The 18,574-nt window shown below is 39.7% G+C and overlaps 1 protein-coding gene across 6 annotated transcripts in view; it reads right to left on the bottom strand.

Annotated features, from left to right (window-relative positions):
* The window catches only part of CFAP44 (cilia and flagella associated protein 44), a 149,361-nt gene that overhangs the window by 11,868 nt on the left and 118,919 nt on the right, over nt 1-18,574 (bottom strand). For 5 of the 6 annotated variants that reach the window (XM_033211253.1, XM_033211254.1, XM_033211256.1 and 2 more), the window contains 4 exons: nt 9,335-9,445; nt 7,375-7,505; nt 6,185-6,301; nt 5,060-5,261 (listed from right to left, as the gene is read on the bottom strand). In XM_033211253.1, coding sequence (XP_033067144.1) covers nt 5,060-5,261; nt 6,185-6,301; nt 7,375-7,505; nt 9,335-9,445 — 561 coding nt within the window. Of the gene's footprint in view, nt 1-5,059; nt 5,262-6,184; nt 6,302-7,374; nt 7,506-9,334; nt 9,446-18,574 lie in introns of those variants that run through there. The other variant, XR_004437110.1, reaches the window with a different exon arrangement.

Here is an 18,574-nt window from a genome sequence, read left to right as displayed (position 1 = left end):
CTATCTATCTGACAAGGGGTTAATAACCAGAATATATAAGGAGCCTGAACAACTCTATAGAAAAATATCTACTAACCCAATTTTTAAATGGGCAAAAGATCTGAAGAGATAGTTCTTAAAAGAAGACATACAAATGGCAAACAGGTACATGAAAATGTGCTCAACATTACTGATCATCAGAGAAATGCAAATAAAAACTACAATGAGATATCATCTCAACCCTGTTAAAATGGCTTTTATCCAAAAGACAGGCAGTAACAAATGCTGATGAGGATGTAGAGAAAATGAAACCCTCATACGCTGTTGGTGGGAATGTAAATTAGTACAACCACTTGGAAGCAGCTTGGAGATTCCTCAAAACACTAAAAACAGAGCTATCAAATGATCCAGCAGTCCCACTGCTAGATAAATACCCCAAAGAAAGGAAATCAGTACATTGAAGATATACCTACACTCCCATATTTATTGCAACACTATTCCTAATAGCCAAGATTTGGAAGCAACTTAACTGTCCCCCAACAGACAATGGATAAAGAAAATATGGTACATGTAGACAATGGAGTACTATTCAGCCATTAAAAAATAAGACTCAGCTGGGCACAGTGACTCACACCTGTAAGTCTAGGCTTTCTGAGGCTGAGGCAGGCGATTGCTTGAGCCCAGGAGTTTGAGACCAGCCTGGGCAACATAGCAAGATCCCATCTCTACAAAAACATGCAAAAAATTACCAGGCATGGTAGTGTATGCCTGTAGTCCCAGCTACCCAGGAGGTTGAGGCAGAAGGATCACCTGAGCCCAAGAGGTAAAAGGCTGCAGTGAGTCATGATTGCGCTACTGCACTCCAGCCTGGGAGACAAAGTGAGACCCTGTCTCAATGAGAGAAAGATCTTGTCATTTGCAAGAACATGTATGGAACTGAAGTCATTACATTAAGTGAAATAAGCCAGGAACATAAAGACAAACTTTGCATGCTCTCCCTTATTCATAAGAGCTAAAAATTAAAACAACTGAACTCAGGGAGATAGAGTAGAATGACGGTTACTAGAGTCTGGGAAAGATAGTGGGGGTGGGGGATGTGGGAATGGTTAATGGGTACAAAAACAGTTGGATAGAATAAATAAAATCTGGTATTTGATGGCCCAGCTGGGTTACTATAGTCAATAATAACTTAATTGTACATTTTAAAATAACGAAAAGAGTATCATTGGATTGTTTGTAACACAAAGGATAAATGCTTGAGGTGATGATATCCCATTTACCCTGATGTGATTATTAGACATTGTATCTCTGTATAAAAATATCCCATATATCTTATATATATACCTATTATGTACCCACCAAAAATAAAAGTTGAAAACAAATTTTTAATTATCTTTAAAAAGCCTCCACAAAAGTGAAAACAAAAAACCAAAGGAAGATATTTGGAAAACCCATAACCAACAAAGGACTAGGATCAAAAAAATTAACTCCTGCATATCAATTTTTTAAAAGGCAAACAAATCAAGAGAAAAATGAACAAAATACACGAACAGACATTCTATAGAATAGAAAACATTAAAGGCCCAAAGATGTACAAAATGTGCTTAACCTTATTAGTGGTTAGGAAAATGAAATTAAGACCATGAGTTACCACTTTATACTTTCCAGTTTGGCAAAAATTCAAAGTCTAGTAAGATTATGTATTTTCAATGATGTATGTAACTCAAAGGAGACTCTTAAGTACCACTGATTGGAGTGTAAATTGATATAATCATTTTGGAAGAGAATGTGACATTATTTTTTAAAGTTAAACACTTATATGCCCTACGACCCAGCTGTTCTACTTTTAGGTATGAAACCCTTATACTTTTAGAAACGCTTGTAAACATATACCATGTACAAGAATTTTCATAGCAGAATTGTCAAAGCAAAAAAACATAAAGCAATTTAAATGTCCACTGTCAGCAGAAGAATGAATAATTTTAGTAGAATCATATGATCTATTTTACAACAATGAAGACAACAGCTATACGCTATACCACATCTACTCTTAGGAATATATTAAATGAAACAGTATGTTTCAAAAGGCTACATATGATATAATATTTCTACAAAGTTCTAAAGCAATATATTATTTAGAAATACATGTAAATATGCTATAACTATTTTTTAATGAAAGGGAATGTTAAACATAAAATTGGGAATAGTGGTTATCTCTGAATATGGGGAGACAGAGAATGGGATGGAAAGAATGCACACAGGTAGATGTTACAGTGTTGGTAATACTATCATTAATAAGTTGGGTTGGTGGGTTCATTCTGTTGTCATACTCCACTGCTTATATGTATGTTCCACATATAAAGAATTGCTAAAGTATTTTAAAAGATAATTATCTTTACACTATACATCTTATACTCTATACATCAATTTTAAGTGGGTTAAAAACCCAAATGCAAAGGGCACTACTAATTAGGAAACTACTGAAAATTATCTTTTTAAATTGACAAAAATTGTATATATTATCATGTGCAACATGCTGTTTTGAAATACATATACATTAAGGAATAGCTAGATTGAGCTAATTAACTCATGCATTGCCTCACATGCTTTCCTTTTCTTGTGAGAACACTTAAAATTTACTCTTAGTAATTTTCAATAATATAACACATTGTTATTAACTTTAGTAATCATAGTATACAATAGATCTCTTGAAATAGTTCTTTGAATCTCAGTGAAATTTTTTCTTGTGACCAACATCTCCCCAAACGGTACCCCAGCCAACAACCACAGACCCTGGTAACCACCATTCTATTCTGTTTCTATGAGTTTAACTTTTTATACTCTGCATATAAGTGAGGTCATGTGGTATTTTCCTTCTGTGCCTCTTATTTCACTTAACATATTGTCCTCCAAGTTTATCCATGTTGTTGCACATAATAGGGTTTCCTTCTTTTTTAAGGCTTAATAGTATTTCGTTGTGTACATATACCACATTTTCTCTATCCACTCATCTGTTTATGGACACTCAGGTTGATTCTGTGTCTTGGCGATTGCGAATAATACTGCAGTGAACATAGGAGTGCAGATATCTCTTCTGCATACTGATTACTAATTTCATTTCCTTTGGATATATGCCCAGTAGTGGAATCGTTGGACCAAAAAATATCTTAAGGATTTCTTAAGCAAGACACATACACATACACATAGTGCACAAACCATAAATAAGTAGATGGATAAAAATTACTATATTAAGATTTAAAACATCTGTATCCAAAAGATACACCAGACAAAGTAAAAAAAGAAAGAAAGAAAGATAGCCGGGCATGGTGGCTCATGCCTGTAATTCCAGCACTCTGGGAGGCCAAGGCAGTCAGATCACCTGAGATCAGGAGTTCGAGACCAGCCTGGCCACCATGGAGAAATCCCATCTCTACTAAAAAATACAAAAATTAGCCTGGCATGGTGGCACGCACCTGTAATCCTAGCTACTCGGAGGCTGAGGGCAGAGAATTTCTTGAGCCCAGGAGCCAGAGGTTGCAGTGAGCCAAGATTGCACCACCGCGAGAGAGGTGAGACTCCAGCCTGGGCAATAGAGTGAGACTCTGTCTCAAAAAAAAAAAAAAAAAAAATGACAAGACAAGTTACAAACTAGAAGAGATTTGCAGTGCATTTCACGGACAAAAAGAACATTTTAAGATCTCTCTAAAATCAATTTAAAAACAAAAAGTAGAAATCAAAAATGGGCAAAGGATAGGACAGGCAAGTTACAGAAAAGAAAATAAATAACTGGCAAATAAATGTATCTAAAGATGTTTAATTTCATCAGCAATCAAAAAATGTGTATAAAACCACAATAAAATATAATTTAATATCTCACAGGCTGGCAAAAATATTAAAGTCTGATAATATCAAGTGTTGCTGACAATATGGAGCCTGGGTAATTCTCACACACTGCCGGGGGAGGATAAATTTGTTCAACCACTTTGGGTGCAACTTGGCAATACCCAGGAGAGCTGAAAATGTACATATCCCTCTGTAAACCAGAGATCCAGTACGAGGCTTCACCTTCTCACACATGTGCACAGGGAGATGTGTACAAAAAGGTTTACTGTAATAGTGTCTGTAATAATGAAAAATAAGAAATATCTTAAATATCCACCAATAGGAGGCTAAATAAAATCTTTAATATTCATACAATGGAATACTGTAGCAGTAAAGTGAATGAACTATCTGTAGTTTACGGATAACTCAAAAATTGGTTCAATAAAGTGAACCACAAAATGATATAAATATCATCACAATTAAAAATATGCAAGTTAGGTCTCCATATTGTGTGTGGACACATCCATATGTGTGTGTGCATACCTAGTGGTGAAGCCCGAGGAAGGAGCAGCAGAATTGCATTAGAAAGAGATGGGGCTTCGGCCGGGCGCGGTGGCTCAAGCCTGTAATCCCAGCACTTTGGGAGGCCGAGGCGGGTGGATCACGAGGTCAGGAGATCGAGACCCTCCTGGGTAACACGGTGAAACCCCGTCTCTACTAAAAATACAAAAAAAAAAAAAAACTAGCCGGGCGCTGTGGCGGGCGCCTGTAGTCCCAGCTACTCGGAGGCTGAGGCGGGAGAATGGCGGAAACCGGGAGGCGGAGCTTGCAGTGAGCCGAGATCGCGCCACTGCACTCCAGCCTGGGCGACAAAGCGAGACTCCGTCTCAAGAAAAAAAAAAAAAAAAAAAAAAAAAAAAAAAAAAAGAAAGAGATGGGGCTTCAATTGTATCTCAACGTTCTCTTTCTTAAGCTGGGTAGCCTTGCACTTGGGTTACTATTGTATTATTCTACATTTTAATCATACGCAAAGAGAAGATGATTCTATGACAAAAGATTTCTCGCTTTAAAATACAAAAGCGAACTTTTCATGCCATCAGGAGAAACGGTGAGTAGCGAGAGGTCATGGTGTTCTTGTTTCCCTTCTCAGTGGTTTTGAGTCTGCAATTACTGTTTTCACTGTTGGAGACAGTTGCCTGGATAATTCCCTTTATTACCAATAAACCTTACTAGCAAGGCCGTAGGCTTCGATACTCACTGTGTATGGTTTTTGTCATTTCTCTCTTTTCTTGGATGAGCTGTTTACGTCTCTCTCTCCATTCTTTGTTAAGTTTTTGCTGCTTGGAATTTTCCTCCTGGAGCTCATGGATTCGTTCTTGCAGCCGTTTCAAGGCGTGGTTAGAGAAGACCAAAGTACCAGAAAGATCGCTAGGTATTTCTCCAAATACCACATACTCTATCTACAAGCATAAAACAAATCAAAAGCAAATAGAGAAAAACACAGATTTTGTATATGGCAACAAAAAGCATAAGAGGCACACTTCCTTCTCTGCCGCTTGTTTAGCTCTTTGCCTTTGGGCTTCTCCATCTTCCTCACTGAGTAACAGTGGCCAGGCAAACACAGAAAGATGCTGACGGATAGAAAGCCACATCACATCTCTGTGGGGATAGCAAATCCTCCCACACAGATCACGCCTATTATCTACTGCATAATGATGTGACAAACGTTTCAGGGCTGGCATACTAGGCAGACCACTACACTGAGCTCATCCAGTTTGGGTCAGGTTACACAAAACACATACAAGGCTGATCTTGTTGTTGTTGTTGTTTTCCTAAAATACAGCTTTTTCTCTTAACCTGACAAAACAGAATACAATGAGCCTTTTCTCTTAATGACATGTATTCCTGCAATTTAATATAAGTTGCAATTCAAATAGAAATGAACAAGAAAAGTAAAAAAGAGAAAATATTTTCCTTTTGTCTTGACCTCCCTCACCAATGAGTAGAGACTAAGCGAAGGTCATTTTAGCATGATTAGTCCATGTATAGATAAAGATGGTGTGACAAGTGATATGGGTATAAGAGCCAAGATTTCACCCTCTGAGCCATTCCATTCTTAAATCATAGGCTCCTCGCTTCTCTAGACTTGAAATGACTGATTTCCAAAGTGCTAATGGGCAATAGGGAAATATGCATGTTTTGATGTTACTCTTTTATAGCAATCTGACAGTGGATAAGACAAGTGTAGGTGTCATTCTACAGGTGGAATTCTCAACAAAGAACCGCGATTCTTCCCATTAGTGAACTACAAATCTTTCTCTGAAAAGTTTCGGTATGATGACGCTTCTCAGACAGGATGGAGCAGCCTCCCCAGATCCATCACCTGGTGGAGCTTGAGCGGAATCACAACCAGCAGTTCATTCAGTCGCTGCTGCTTCTCTCGCTGATAAGCCTCCAGGGCCTCCTCCGCTGCATTCAGATTAGTTGCCACAATTTTCACCTGTAGAAAGCCCCATGTCGTGAAATGGTGACAAGACTCAATCAACATACATCTAAAGATGGTGAATGAAGACATCCTGGGAGGAAATAAAGTATGAGCAGAATCTGCTTCGTTGGGCTGTGATTAAGTGCATGATCCCAGTTTGCAACTCAGGAATGCATATTATTTTCTTTCTGCCAAGTTATGATCCATGTCACTCTTTCAATCATTTCTATGACTCCAGAGTTATAAAATTGTGTGAGTAAGTGCCCAGAAAACACATCCTCATCTCCCTTTTATTTTGTGCATGAAAAGCAGCCCATCACCATGGAATGTCTTTGACAGAATGGTGGGAGTCTTTTTGGTCATAATGACTTCAACAAATTTCATTGCTGTAAAGCAATGAAACTGCTAACTATAGTATTCTAAAGCACATTCTCCACATCCTAGAAAACCTGAAAGTATTCCAAATCATTTCCTATTCACAAGAGGAGAAATAATACATCAAAAATATTTCTGAACATGAATAAAGTTAAGTGATGTTGCTCTAGACAAGAGTACCTAAGAGGGAAAGTGAGCAGATTAAGGCAGAAATTGATCAATATTATACCAGACGTTTAGCTTGGTGGTCTCCAACATGGGATGCATGCACCCCAGAGGATAACAAAAAATCATCTATTGGGGTATAAATTGAAAATGTCAGAATTTCTATTTCTATTTATTTTTATCTCCTTCTATTTAATTTGTTTTTTGTGGATGTTTCCTACTGTACAAAATATATAATAGTTCATAAATACAATTTATAAATACATATACATTTATTGTATGGGGAGGGGCTCCATTTTCATTTTTTTTACTTATAGAGTAAACTCATCAGAAAAGTCTGGAGACCAATGACTGAGATAAAGTAAGTCCAATTATCAAAAAAGCAATGTCCCCCACCACAATTTAGGGAGAAAAAAACCTGGCCTTAACATTTGAAATGTTTCTTTTCTGAGAAGTCCTAATACTGTCATTACTATGAAAAGGCAATATTGTAGCTAGGAGGATGTGTAGCATTTTGAGAGGATAAATAAGTAGACAGATCGCCATACTTTTTTTGACAATGTATCATATTCCTTTTTGAGGTTATCAACAACTTTCTTTTCTTCAACCAAAGCCTCCTCAATGTCCAGCCTTTTCTCTCGAAGTTGAAGGGTGAGCTCAAAAAGAGCCACATCACAATCTGCCAAGAGAATTAAAATAAAAACCAGCCTCATTTGTTATGGAATGTGGTAGTACTAAAACTGTGAACTTTGGAGATTCAGAATCAATAATGTCTATTTATGGATCCACTCTAGCCAGCTTTTAAGACACTTTTGGCTTAATTGTTCCAGGTTGAAATTATTAGCATATTAATAACCATAATAATAATAATAGTGTTGATGTTGTGAGCAGTACTCTGAAGCAGGCTTTGTGCTAAGCCCTCTATGTACATTATCTCACTCAAGCCTCATAGATCCTGCAAGGCAGAAACTATTGTTCCCATATATAGGTGAATACCTTAGGTCTCAGAGGGGTGACATAACTGGTACATAACAGAATGGGATTCAAGTACATTATCTCTCTATTCTTTCCACAGTATCACACTAAGAGCCACCTTTGTCTACCAAGTAATAGAGAATGTAGAAATAGAATACTAAAATGGAATTCAGGAAGTTTAGACCTAGCCTTAGTGCTATCACCACACTAACTCTGAGTCATTGCTCAAGGCATTTAATTATCCTGCTAAAAAGTAATGAGTTGGCATTAGAAGGTTTGTATGCTCTATTTCACTCATAATATTATGATTTTTAAAGACCATTGTATTCAAAAGTAAAACAAGATCAAAATTTTATCTGAAATTAAACTTTTAAAATTTAATTAAAACTTCATTTGAAATGTCTAGAAAAACAAATTACAGATCCCAAAACATCTTTTTTCTCTACTGAACCATTCATCTATTGAAGCTGTAAGAAATTGGTCTGGCTGCTCCAGATAGGTTTCACCAGTGAAAACAGTGAATGTAGAGTGCTAAGCATTTCCAGGAGACTAGTCAAAATGCCCTTACAAAACAGATTTGCAACACAAAAATTTGAATAGGTTTGTCAAGAAAAGGAGATTACTCTAAAATATATATGTAAATTACAGTCTGGCATTTCTCTATAAAATTAAACTTGCTACACAATTTATAATTCTGAATCAACTGTCAATTGTCTGCATATTATTTGTCACTCATAAATGGCTGCCTAAGAGAACAGATAATAAATCACCCAGAGAGCCCCCAAAAGTATTCATTAACGTTTTCCCTGACCATACTATTGGAAATAGCAACGTTCCTCTCTACCCTCACTCCTGCACTCCCTTCATTTCTTTTCCCATAGCATGTACCATCCTCTAAGATTCCATTTAATTGACTTATTATATTTATTGTCTTCCTCCACTAGACTATAAGCTCCATGAGGATGGAGGAGTTTGTTTTATACTTTGATGTATCCCTAGCATCAGATAAGTGCCTGGCACATAGTAGAAGTTGAATATTGTTGAATTAAGAAATAAACATCCTAGCTGGGCGTGGTGGCTCACGCCTGTAATCCCAGTACTTCAGGAGACTTAGGCGGGTGGATCAGGAGGTCAGGAGATCGAGATCATCCTGGCTAACATGGCGAAATCCCGTCTCTACTAAAAAAAATACAAAAAATTAGGCAGGCGTGGTGGTGGGCGTCTGTAGTCCCAACTACTCGGGAGGCTGAGGCAGGAGAATAGCTTGAACCTGGGAGGTGGAGGTTGCAGTGAGTCGAGATCGCACTACTGCACTCCAGCCTGGGCAACAGAGCTAAACTCTGTCTTAAATAAATAAATAAATAAATAAATATTCTTATACTTTAAAAAAGGTATTCATTAGACTCTATTCATACATTTTAAACTATCCTTTTTTTGAATTATCATTGAACAGAGAAACCAAAAAAGGGCCTTCTCAGTACTGCCAATCAATATTCACACTTCACAGAGAACACATGGTTTTATCTAACTTACTTGTTGGGCAAATAGAATCATCAAAAACCTCATCTTCGGATTCAGACTCATCCTCATCACTCTCCAAGCTAGATTCTTCTTCACTTGATTCCTCACTCTCCTCATCTTCATCTACAGAAAGAGGAGGGCATTGTTAACAAAGAAGCTTCTATATTCAACTAAATACTAGATTTTTAAAGTAAACTATTTTTCAATGAGTTAGTCACTAGCAAAATAACTCAATATAAGAGTTTAAAATGGTTGAGGACACAAAGAACACAAACCCAAATGCCTGCAGAAGGTTGTGCGGTTACTATCAATGCAAGTCAGAGGGGGATGAGACCAAGCTGCCAAGCTGTAGATACACACAGTCAGTGAAATAGACGCACAATTCCTAACTCATAAGATGCTCTAAAATCAGAAAAAAAATTTTCTTCCTTTTTTTCTTTTTTCTTTTGAGACAGGATCTGGCTTTGTTGCCCAGACTGCAGCGCAGTGATGTAATCTCAGCTCACTGAAACCTTCACCTCCTGGGCTCAAGCAATCCTCCCACCTCAGCCTTCTGCGTAGCTGAACTACAGGCACACACCATCATGCTCAGCTAATTTTTGTTTTTTGTTTGTTTGTTTTGTAGAGACAGGGTTTTGCCATGTTGCCCAGGCTGATCTTGAATTTCTGAGCTCAAGGGATCTGTACAACTGGGCCTCACAAAGTGCTGGGGTTACAGGCTTGAGCCACTGGGCCTGGCCCTGAAAAGATTTTCGTAAGTTATCTGACATGATAGTAATGATCTTTATAGTCTTTATTTAACTTGGTATGAATATTCATGTTTTGCTGCAGAAGCACTAAGGTGTTTGATTTTGGGATTCTGTACCAGAACTTGCTAGTGGTATCATGTTGACAAAGACTTTCTCCTTTGACCCAACTTGAGCCAGGCTTCTCTGAGTCCTTTCTCTGACTAGTTCCTGACCTTGAGCTGTGTCCTTAACCTATTTAGTCCAATTCTAGCAAGAATCCTGCAAGTTAGTTTAGAAAAAATTCCCCACCCTTGATATCTGATGAAATTCCTCATCACTCACCCCTTATCACCTGGCTTGCCCTCCACAAAAAGTCCTAGTAAAACAGTCTAGTGAAGAATTACCCTACTTCTTAGTAATTTTCCATCCACTGACCCCCACTCTGTTCCTTGGCTATAAATCTCCACTTGTCCTTGTTGTATTCAGAGTTCAGCCCTATCTCTCTTCCCTGCTACAAAACCGCATTATAGTAGGCCCCCTGAATAAAGTCTGCCTTATTGTTTTTAATGTCAGGAATGATTTCTTTATAATATCACATATAATATCTTCAGAAATATTTCTGAACACAAAAATACATCTGTCCCCAAGGGTTTTGGATAAGGGGTTGTAGACCTTTCCACTCCAACCTGCCCCACTTTCTTTTAAAACACCCTGAGGCCATCTGTGAACTACAGATCACCAATTTACAACTTATAAATACAGCTAAACATTATGTGCAAAACAAACATAAGAAGACTCTGGTGGCCGGGTGCGGTGGCTCAAGCCTGTAATCCCAGCACTTTGGGAGGCCGAGATGGGTGGATCATGAGGTCAGGAGATCGAGACCATCCTGGTCTACACGGTGAAACCCCGTCTCTACTAAAAAATACAAAAAACTAGCCAGGCGAGATGGCGGGCGCCTGTAGTCCCAGCTACTCGGGAGGCTGAGGCAGGAGAACGGCGTAAACCCAGGAGGCGGAGCTTGCAGGGAGCCGAGATCGCGCCACTGCACTCCAGCCTGGGCGACAGAGCTAGACTCCGTCTCAAAAAAAAAGAAGACTCTGAAAAAAATTGAGAGAAGAAAGTAGAGCAACTATGTGCCTTAGAACCTGAGGAACAACACTGTGGCGAGTTCCCTGGATATTCTTTTAGCCTCATCTATCTCAGACTTGGAGAAGAGTAAGTTGGCAGCCTAGAAACACCAACAGATCTATAGATACGGAAAGCCTTAACAAAAGCTTGCTGTCTCTAGCCAAAGGACCAGGAAAGGGGCAGCCTAGAAGGAGAGAAAACTTTTAGACAGTAACTATTCTATTCCAACCAACCACCACAGAAAAACTCTGGTACAATCCCCAACTAAATCAGCAAAGGTTAAGTGGGGAAGCTAGACATCCACCCTCACAGGGCTGTAATTAGGTGTCCCAACACTCCCACTGGATGGTGTTAGAGAAGGCCAAGTAGGGAGCCAGTACATTTATTCATGCTGGCTGGTAACCAGCCTCGCCCCCACCCTCAAGATGCCTGTGGAGGCCATGTGATAGCCTGGACTTCCACTCCCAAGGTCAGTAATAAGGTACTCTCCCCTCTCCCCTCAGGGGTGGTATCAGAAGAACATTAATAGAGAGTCAGGACTTTCATCATCATCAATAAGTACTCACCATCCCCACCATGTTGATCATAGAAACTACACGTGGAGCTGGAACTCACAGTCATATATAGCAGTATCAAAGAGGTCCCCCATCCCTCGGGTGATAATGAAGTCTGAATGGGGAATATAGACTTCTACCTCCATCAATAGTAAGGAGACTCCCATCCCTTTCCTTGTCAGATTAGTGTTTGAGAAATTTGAGTAAAACAGAAAACTTAAATAAGATACAAAGTCTCGTAATATAACATGAAAGTTTTTAGGATTCAGTTAAAAGTCACTTATATCTGATATGGTTTAGATCTGTGTTCCCACCAAATCTCATGTTGAACTGTAATCCCCAGTGTTGGAGGAAGGACCTGTTGGGAGGTGACTGGATCATCGGGGAGGAATCCCCTGAATGGTTTAGCACCATCCCCTCAGTGCTGTTCCCATGACAGTGAGTGAGAGTGAGTGAGTCATCATGAGAGCTGGTTGTTTAAAAAGTGTGGTGTGTAGTGCATCCTCTCTCACTCTCTTGGTCCTGCGCCTGCCATATAAGATGATTGCTCCTATTTTGGCTTTGCTATGAGTTAAAGCTCCCTAAGGCCTCCCCAGAAGCAGGTGCTGCCATGCTTCCTTTATAGCCTGTGGAACCATAAGCTAATTAAACCTCTTTTCTTGTAACTTACCCAATATCAGGTATTTCTTTATAGCAATGCAAGAATGGACTAGTGCAATCTCCAACTGAGTGAAAATAGAAAACCAATAGCTGTCAACACTAAGATGACAGAGATATTAGAATTATCTGATAAAGTATTTAAAACAGCCATGATAAAAATGCTTCCATGAGCAAAATTTGAACATGCTTAAAGGAAATGAAAAAATTCAAAGCCTCAGCAAATAAATAGAAATTATAAAGAACTAAGTGAAAATTGAAGAACTGAAAAATACAATAACCAAGTGATATGGTTTGGCTCTGTGTCCCCACTGAAATCTCATCTTGAATTATACTCCCATAATGCCCATATGTTGTGGGAGGGACCCTGTGGGAAATAATTTGAATCATGGGGGCGGTTTCCCCTACACTGTTCTCATAGTAGTGAATAAGTCTCATGAGATCTGATGGTTTTATCAGGGGTTTCCGCTTTTGCATCTTTCTCATTGTCTCTTGCCACCACCATGTAAGAAGTGCCTTTCACCTCCTGCCATGATTCTGAGGCATCCCCAGCCATGTGGAACTGTAAGTCCAATTAAACCTCTTTTTCTTCCCAGTCTTGTGTATGTCTTTGTCAGCAGGGTGAAAATGGACTACTTTAGTAAATTGGTACCAGTAGAGTGGGGCACTACTGAAGATACCCAAAAATATGGAAGCGACTTTGAAACTGGGTAACAGGCAGAGGTTGCAACAGTTTGGAGGGCTCAGAAGAAGACAGGAAAATGTGGGAAAGTTTGGAACTTCCTAGACACTTGTTGAATGACTTTGACCAAAAGCCTGATAGTGATATGGACAATAAGGTCCAGGCTGAGGTGGTCTCAGATGGAGATGAGAAACTTGTTGGGAACTGGAGCAAAGGAGACTTTTGTTATGTGTTAGCAAAGAGACTGGGGGCATTTTGCCCGTGCCCTAGAGATTTGTGGAACTTTGAACTTTGAGACAGCTGATTTAAGGTGTCTGGCGGAAGAAATTTCTAAGCAACAAAACATTCAAGAAGTGACTGGGGTACCGTTAAAGGCATTCAGTTTTGTTCTTTTTTTTTTTTTTTTGAGACCAAGTCTCACTCTGTCGCCCAGGCTGGAGTGCAGTGACACGATCTCGGCTCACTGCAAGCTCTGCCTCCCGGGTTCACACCATTCTCCTGCCTCAGCCTCCCAAGAAGCTGGGACTACAGGTGCCCACCACCATGCCTGGCTAATTTTTTTTCTTTTTTTGTATTTTTAGTAGAGATGGGGTTTCACTGTGTTAGCCAGGATGGTCTCTATCACCTGACCTCGTGATCTGCCCACCTCAGACTGACAAAGTGCTAGGATTACAGGGATGAGCCACCATGCCCGGCCTAAAGGACTTCAGTTTTAAAAGGGAAACAGAGCATAAAAGTTTGGAAAATTTGCAGCCTGACAATGTGATAGAAAAGAAAAATGCATTTTCTGAGGAGAAATTCAAGCTGGCTGCAGAAATTTGCTTAAGTAAATTAGGAAATGTTAATTCCCCATTGTCATGGGGAATGTTAATCCCCAAGACAATGGGGAATAGATCTCCAGGGCATGTCAGAGGCCTTCACACAGCCCCTCCCATCACAGGCCTGGAGGCCTAGAAGAAAATGGTTTCTGGGTAGGGTCCAGGGTCCACGTGCTGTGTGCAGCCTAGGGACTTGGTGCCCTGAATTCCAGTCGTTCCAGCCATGACTGAAAGGGAGCAACATAGAGGTGGGCCATGGCTTCAGAGGGTGCAAGCCTCATGCCTTGGCAGTTTCTACACGGTGCTGAACCTGTGAGTGCACAGAAGTCAAGAATTCAGGTTTGGGAACCTCCACCTAGATTTCAGAGGATGTATGGAAATGCCTGGATACCCAGGCAGAAGTTTGCTGCAGGGGTGGGGCAGTCATGGAGAACCTCTGGGGCAGTGAGGAAGGGAAATGTGGGGTCAGAGCCCCCACACAGAGTCCCTAGTGGGGCACTGCCTAGTGGAACTGTGAGAAGAGGACCACTGTCCTCCAGACCCCAGAATGGTAGATTCACCAACAGCTTGCACCATGCACCTGGAAAAGCCACAGACACTCAACACCAGCCCATGAAAGCAGCTGGGAGGGAGGCTGTATCCTGCAAAGCCACAGGGGTAGAGCTGCCCAAGACCATGGGAATCCACCTCTTGCATCAGCGTGACCTGGATGTGAGACCTGGAGTCAAAGGAGATCACTTTGGAGCTTTAAAATTTGACTGCCCTACTGGATTTCAGACTTCCATGGGCCCTGAAATCCTTTTGTTTTGGTCAATTTATCCCATTTGTAATGGCTTTACTTACCCAATACCTGTATCCCCATATTACATAGGAAGTAACTAGCTTGTTTTTGATTTTACAGGTTAATAGACCGAAGAGACTTGCCTTGTCTTAGATGAGACTTTGGATTGTGGACTTTTGGGTTAATGCTGAAATGAGTTAAGACTTTGAGGAACTGTTGGGAATGCACAACTGGTTTTGAAATATAAGGACATGAGATTTGGAGGGGCAAAGGGTGGAATGATATGGTTTGGCTCTGTGTCCCCACTGAAATCTCATCTTGAATTGTACTCTCATAATGCCCACATGTTGTGGGAGGGACCTGGTGGGAAATAATTTGAATCATGGGGGTGGTTTCCCCCATATTGTTCTTGTGGCAGTGAATAAGTCTCACAAGATCTGATGGTTTTATTAGGGGTTTCCACTTTTCCATCTTTCTCATTTTCTCTTGCCACTGCCATGTAAGAAGTGCCTTTTGCCCCCTGCCATAATTCTGAGGCATCCCCAGCCATGTGGAAATGTAAGTCCAATTAAACCTCTTTTTTTTCCCAGTCTTGGGTATGTCTTTATCAGCAGTGTGAAAACAGACTAATACATCAAGATAAAAACTCAACGAATGAATTCAACAACAGAATAGAAAGGAGATAGGAAAGAATCAATAAATTTAAAGACTGAACAATAGACATCATCCAATTTGAACAATAGAAAGAAAAGAGAAAAAATAAAAAAATAAAACCCCAGAGCCTCAGGGAACTTTTGGATTATAATGAAAGATCTAATATTTATGCCATCAGAGTACCAAAAGGAGTGAAGAAAGAGAGTGAGAATGAAAACTTCCCTAATTTGCCAAAAGACAGGCTAAGGAATTTGAGTTCCAAACAGGATACACCCAAATAAATTTACACCAAAACTCATCGTAATCAAACTTCTGAAAACTAAAGACAAAGTCTTGAAAGCATCAACAGAAAAGTGACACATTAACTATAGGGGATACATCTTCTCTGCAAGCCCTCCTACCTGCCAGTCACTCCCAGAGCCCTTGCCTCACCACCCTGCAGGGGCAGGTACACAATACAGCCTTTGCAGCCCAGCCTGAGTGCATTGCTGCACCTGAATAGTTTCCTGGCAACTGCGGAGCAAATTGGACCCCCCAATGCAGCTGGAACCTGAACCTGACCCTGAATCTTAAGATATCCCAGTGTCTCCAGGGCCGTGGTGCACAACTCCAGAGCATGGAGCCAAGATGTATGGCCAGCACTTGAGCTGGGGAGGAACCCTCACTCTCAGAGTACTGAGAAGGGTGAGATACATGGGTTCCTGGGCTGGGGTGAGAGTGGGGCTTTCTTCCCTTTGCAGGGCCAGTCCAGAAAGGATGTTGCATATCTCCCTGCTACAGTCTTTGTGCAAGGGGGCCCCATGGCCTGGAACACCCAACAACAACAACAACAACGACAACAAAAAAAAAAAACACAGGCACAGTGCCACTGATTGGAAGGGCTCCCCCAAGGCCCAGGAGTGGACCTGGTGAGTGGGCCATCTCTCCCACTCCCTCATCCCTACTTCAGAGCACACTTGCAAACACAAGGAAATACTAAAGAGCTGTGCAGCTGAGTATTAACGCAGCTACTGGCCACCATTGTTTTTGTTTTTGTTTTTTTCCTTAACAGTCTAAAATGACTGAAATGACAAACATAAAATTCAGAATCTGGATGGCAAGCTCATCGAGATTCAGGAGATAGTTGAAACCCAATCCAAGGAATTCGGTAAAATGATCCAAGAGCTGAAAGATGAAATAAGAAAGAAGAAAACCAAACTTTTTAAAGTTTTCAGACATTTTCAGAAAGAAGAAAACCAAGCTTCTAGAGCTAAAAACCCCACTACAAGAATTTCATAATATGATTGGAATATTAACAGCAGAATAGACTAAGATGAGGAAAGAATCTCAGCTGGAAGAATGCTTCTTTGAGTCAACTCAGACAAAAATAAAGAAAAAAATTTAATGAACCAAATCTCTGAAAAATATGGGATTCCATAAAGAGAACAAATCTATGACTCATTGGTACTCCTGAGAAAGAGGGAGAATACGCAACTTGGGAAATATATTTGAGAATATAGTCCACAAAAATTTCCCCAATCTTATTAGAGAGTTTGACATACAAATTCAAGAAATACAAAGAACCCCAGCTAGATACTATACAAGATGACCATCCCAAGGCACATGGTCATTAGATTCACCAAGGACAATGTAAAAGAAAAAAAAATCTTAAAGGCAGCTAAAGAGAAGGGTCGAGCCACATACCAAGGGAACCCCATCAGGCTAGCAGCAGACCTCTGAGCAGAAATCTTACAAACAAGAAGAGACTGGGGGCCTATTTTCAGTGTCCTTATAAAGAAAAAAATTTAATGAACCAAATCTCTGAAAAATATGGGATTCCATAAAGAGAACAAATCTATGACTCATTGGTACTCCTGAGAAAGACGGAGAATACGCAACTTGGGAAATATATTTGAGAATATAGTCCACAAAAATTTCCCCAATCTTATTAGAGAGTTTGACATACAAATTCAAGAAATACAAAGAACCCCAGCTAGATACTATACAAGATGACCATCCCAAGGCACATGGTCATTAGATTCACCAAGGACAATGTAAAAGAAAAAAAAATCTTAAAGGCAGCTAAAGAGAAGGGTCGAGCCACATACCGAGGGAACCCCATCAGGCTAGCAGCAGACCTCTGAGCAGAAATCTTACAAACAAGAAGAGACTGGGGGCCTATTTTCAGTGTCCTTATAAAGAAAATAAATTTGAACCAAGAATTTCACATCCTGCCATACTAAGTTTCAAAAGTGAAGGAGAAATAAAATCCTTCTCAGGCAAGCAAATGCCGAGGGAATATGTTTCAACTAGACCAGTCTTAGAAGAGGTCCTTAAGGGAGTGTTAAACATGGACTCAGAAAAAAAAAAACAATACCTGCTACCACAAAAACACACTTTAGCACACAGCTGACAGGCACTATAAAGCAACTACAAAATCAAGTCTACATAACAACCAGCTAACATCATGATGACAGGATCAAAATCACACACACATATCAATACTAACCTTGAATGTAAACGAGCTAAACACCCCACTTAAAAGTTAGAGTGCCAAACTGGATAAAAAGACAAGAACCAACCATCTGTTGTCTTCAAGAGGCCCATCTCAGATATAATTATACCCATCGGCTCAAAGTAAAAGGATGGAGAAAGATCTACCATGCAAATGGAAAACAAAGTACTGGAAGTCTTAGAGCAGTCAGGCAACAAAAAGAAAATAAAAGGCATCTAAATAGGAAAATAAGTCAAACTAACTCTCTTTGCTGATGATATGATTCTATACTTAGAAAACCCCAAAGATTGCCAAAAGGCTACTAGAACTGGTAAATATTTTTAGCAAGGTTTTAGAATACAAAATCAATATACAAAAATCAATAGTGTTTCTATACACCAATAATGTACAGTCTGAGAGTCAAATTAAGAATATAATCCCACTTACAACAGTGACAATAACAATGAAATACCTAGGAACATAGCTAATCAAAGAGGTGAAAGATCTCTACAAGGAAAACTACAAAACACTGTTGAAAGACATCAGAGATGACAAAAATAAATGGAAAAACATCCCATGCTCACGTATTAGAAGAATCAATATCATTAAATTGGCCATATCCTCCAAAGCAATCTACAGATTCAATGCTACTCCTATCAAATTACCAACATCACTTTTCACACAACTAGAAAAACTAAAAACTATTCTAAAATTCGTATGGAACCAAAAAGGAATCCAAAAGATAATCCACAAAGCTGGAGGCATCACATGACC

This window comes from Trachypithecus francoisi, unplaced genomic scaffold (assembly GCF_009764315.1).
Source record: "Trachypithecus francoisi isolate TF-2019V2 unplaced genomic scaffold, Tfra_2.0 Lachesis_group0, whole genome shotgun sequence".
Classification (NCBI taxonomy): Eukaryota; Metazoa; Chordata; class Mammalia; order Primates; family Cercopithecidae; genus Trachypithecus; species Trachypithecus francoisi.
This window is presented reverse-complemented; position numbering and strand designations above follow the sequence as displayed.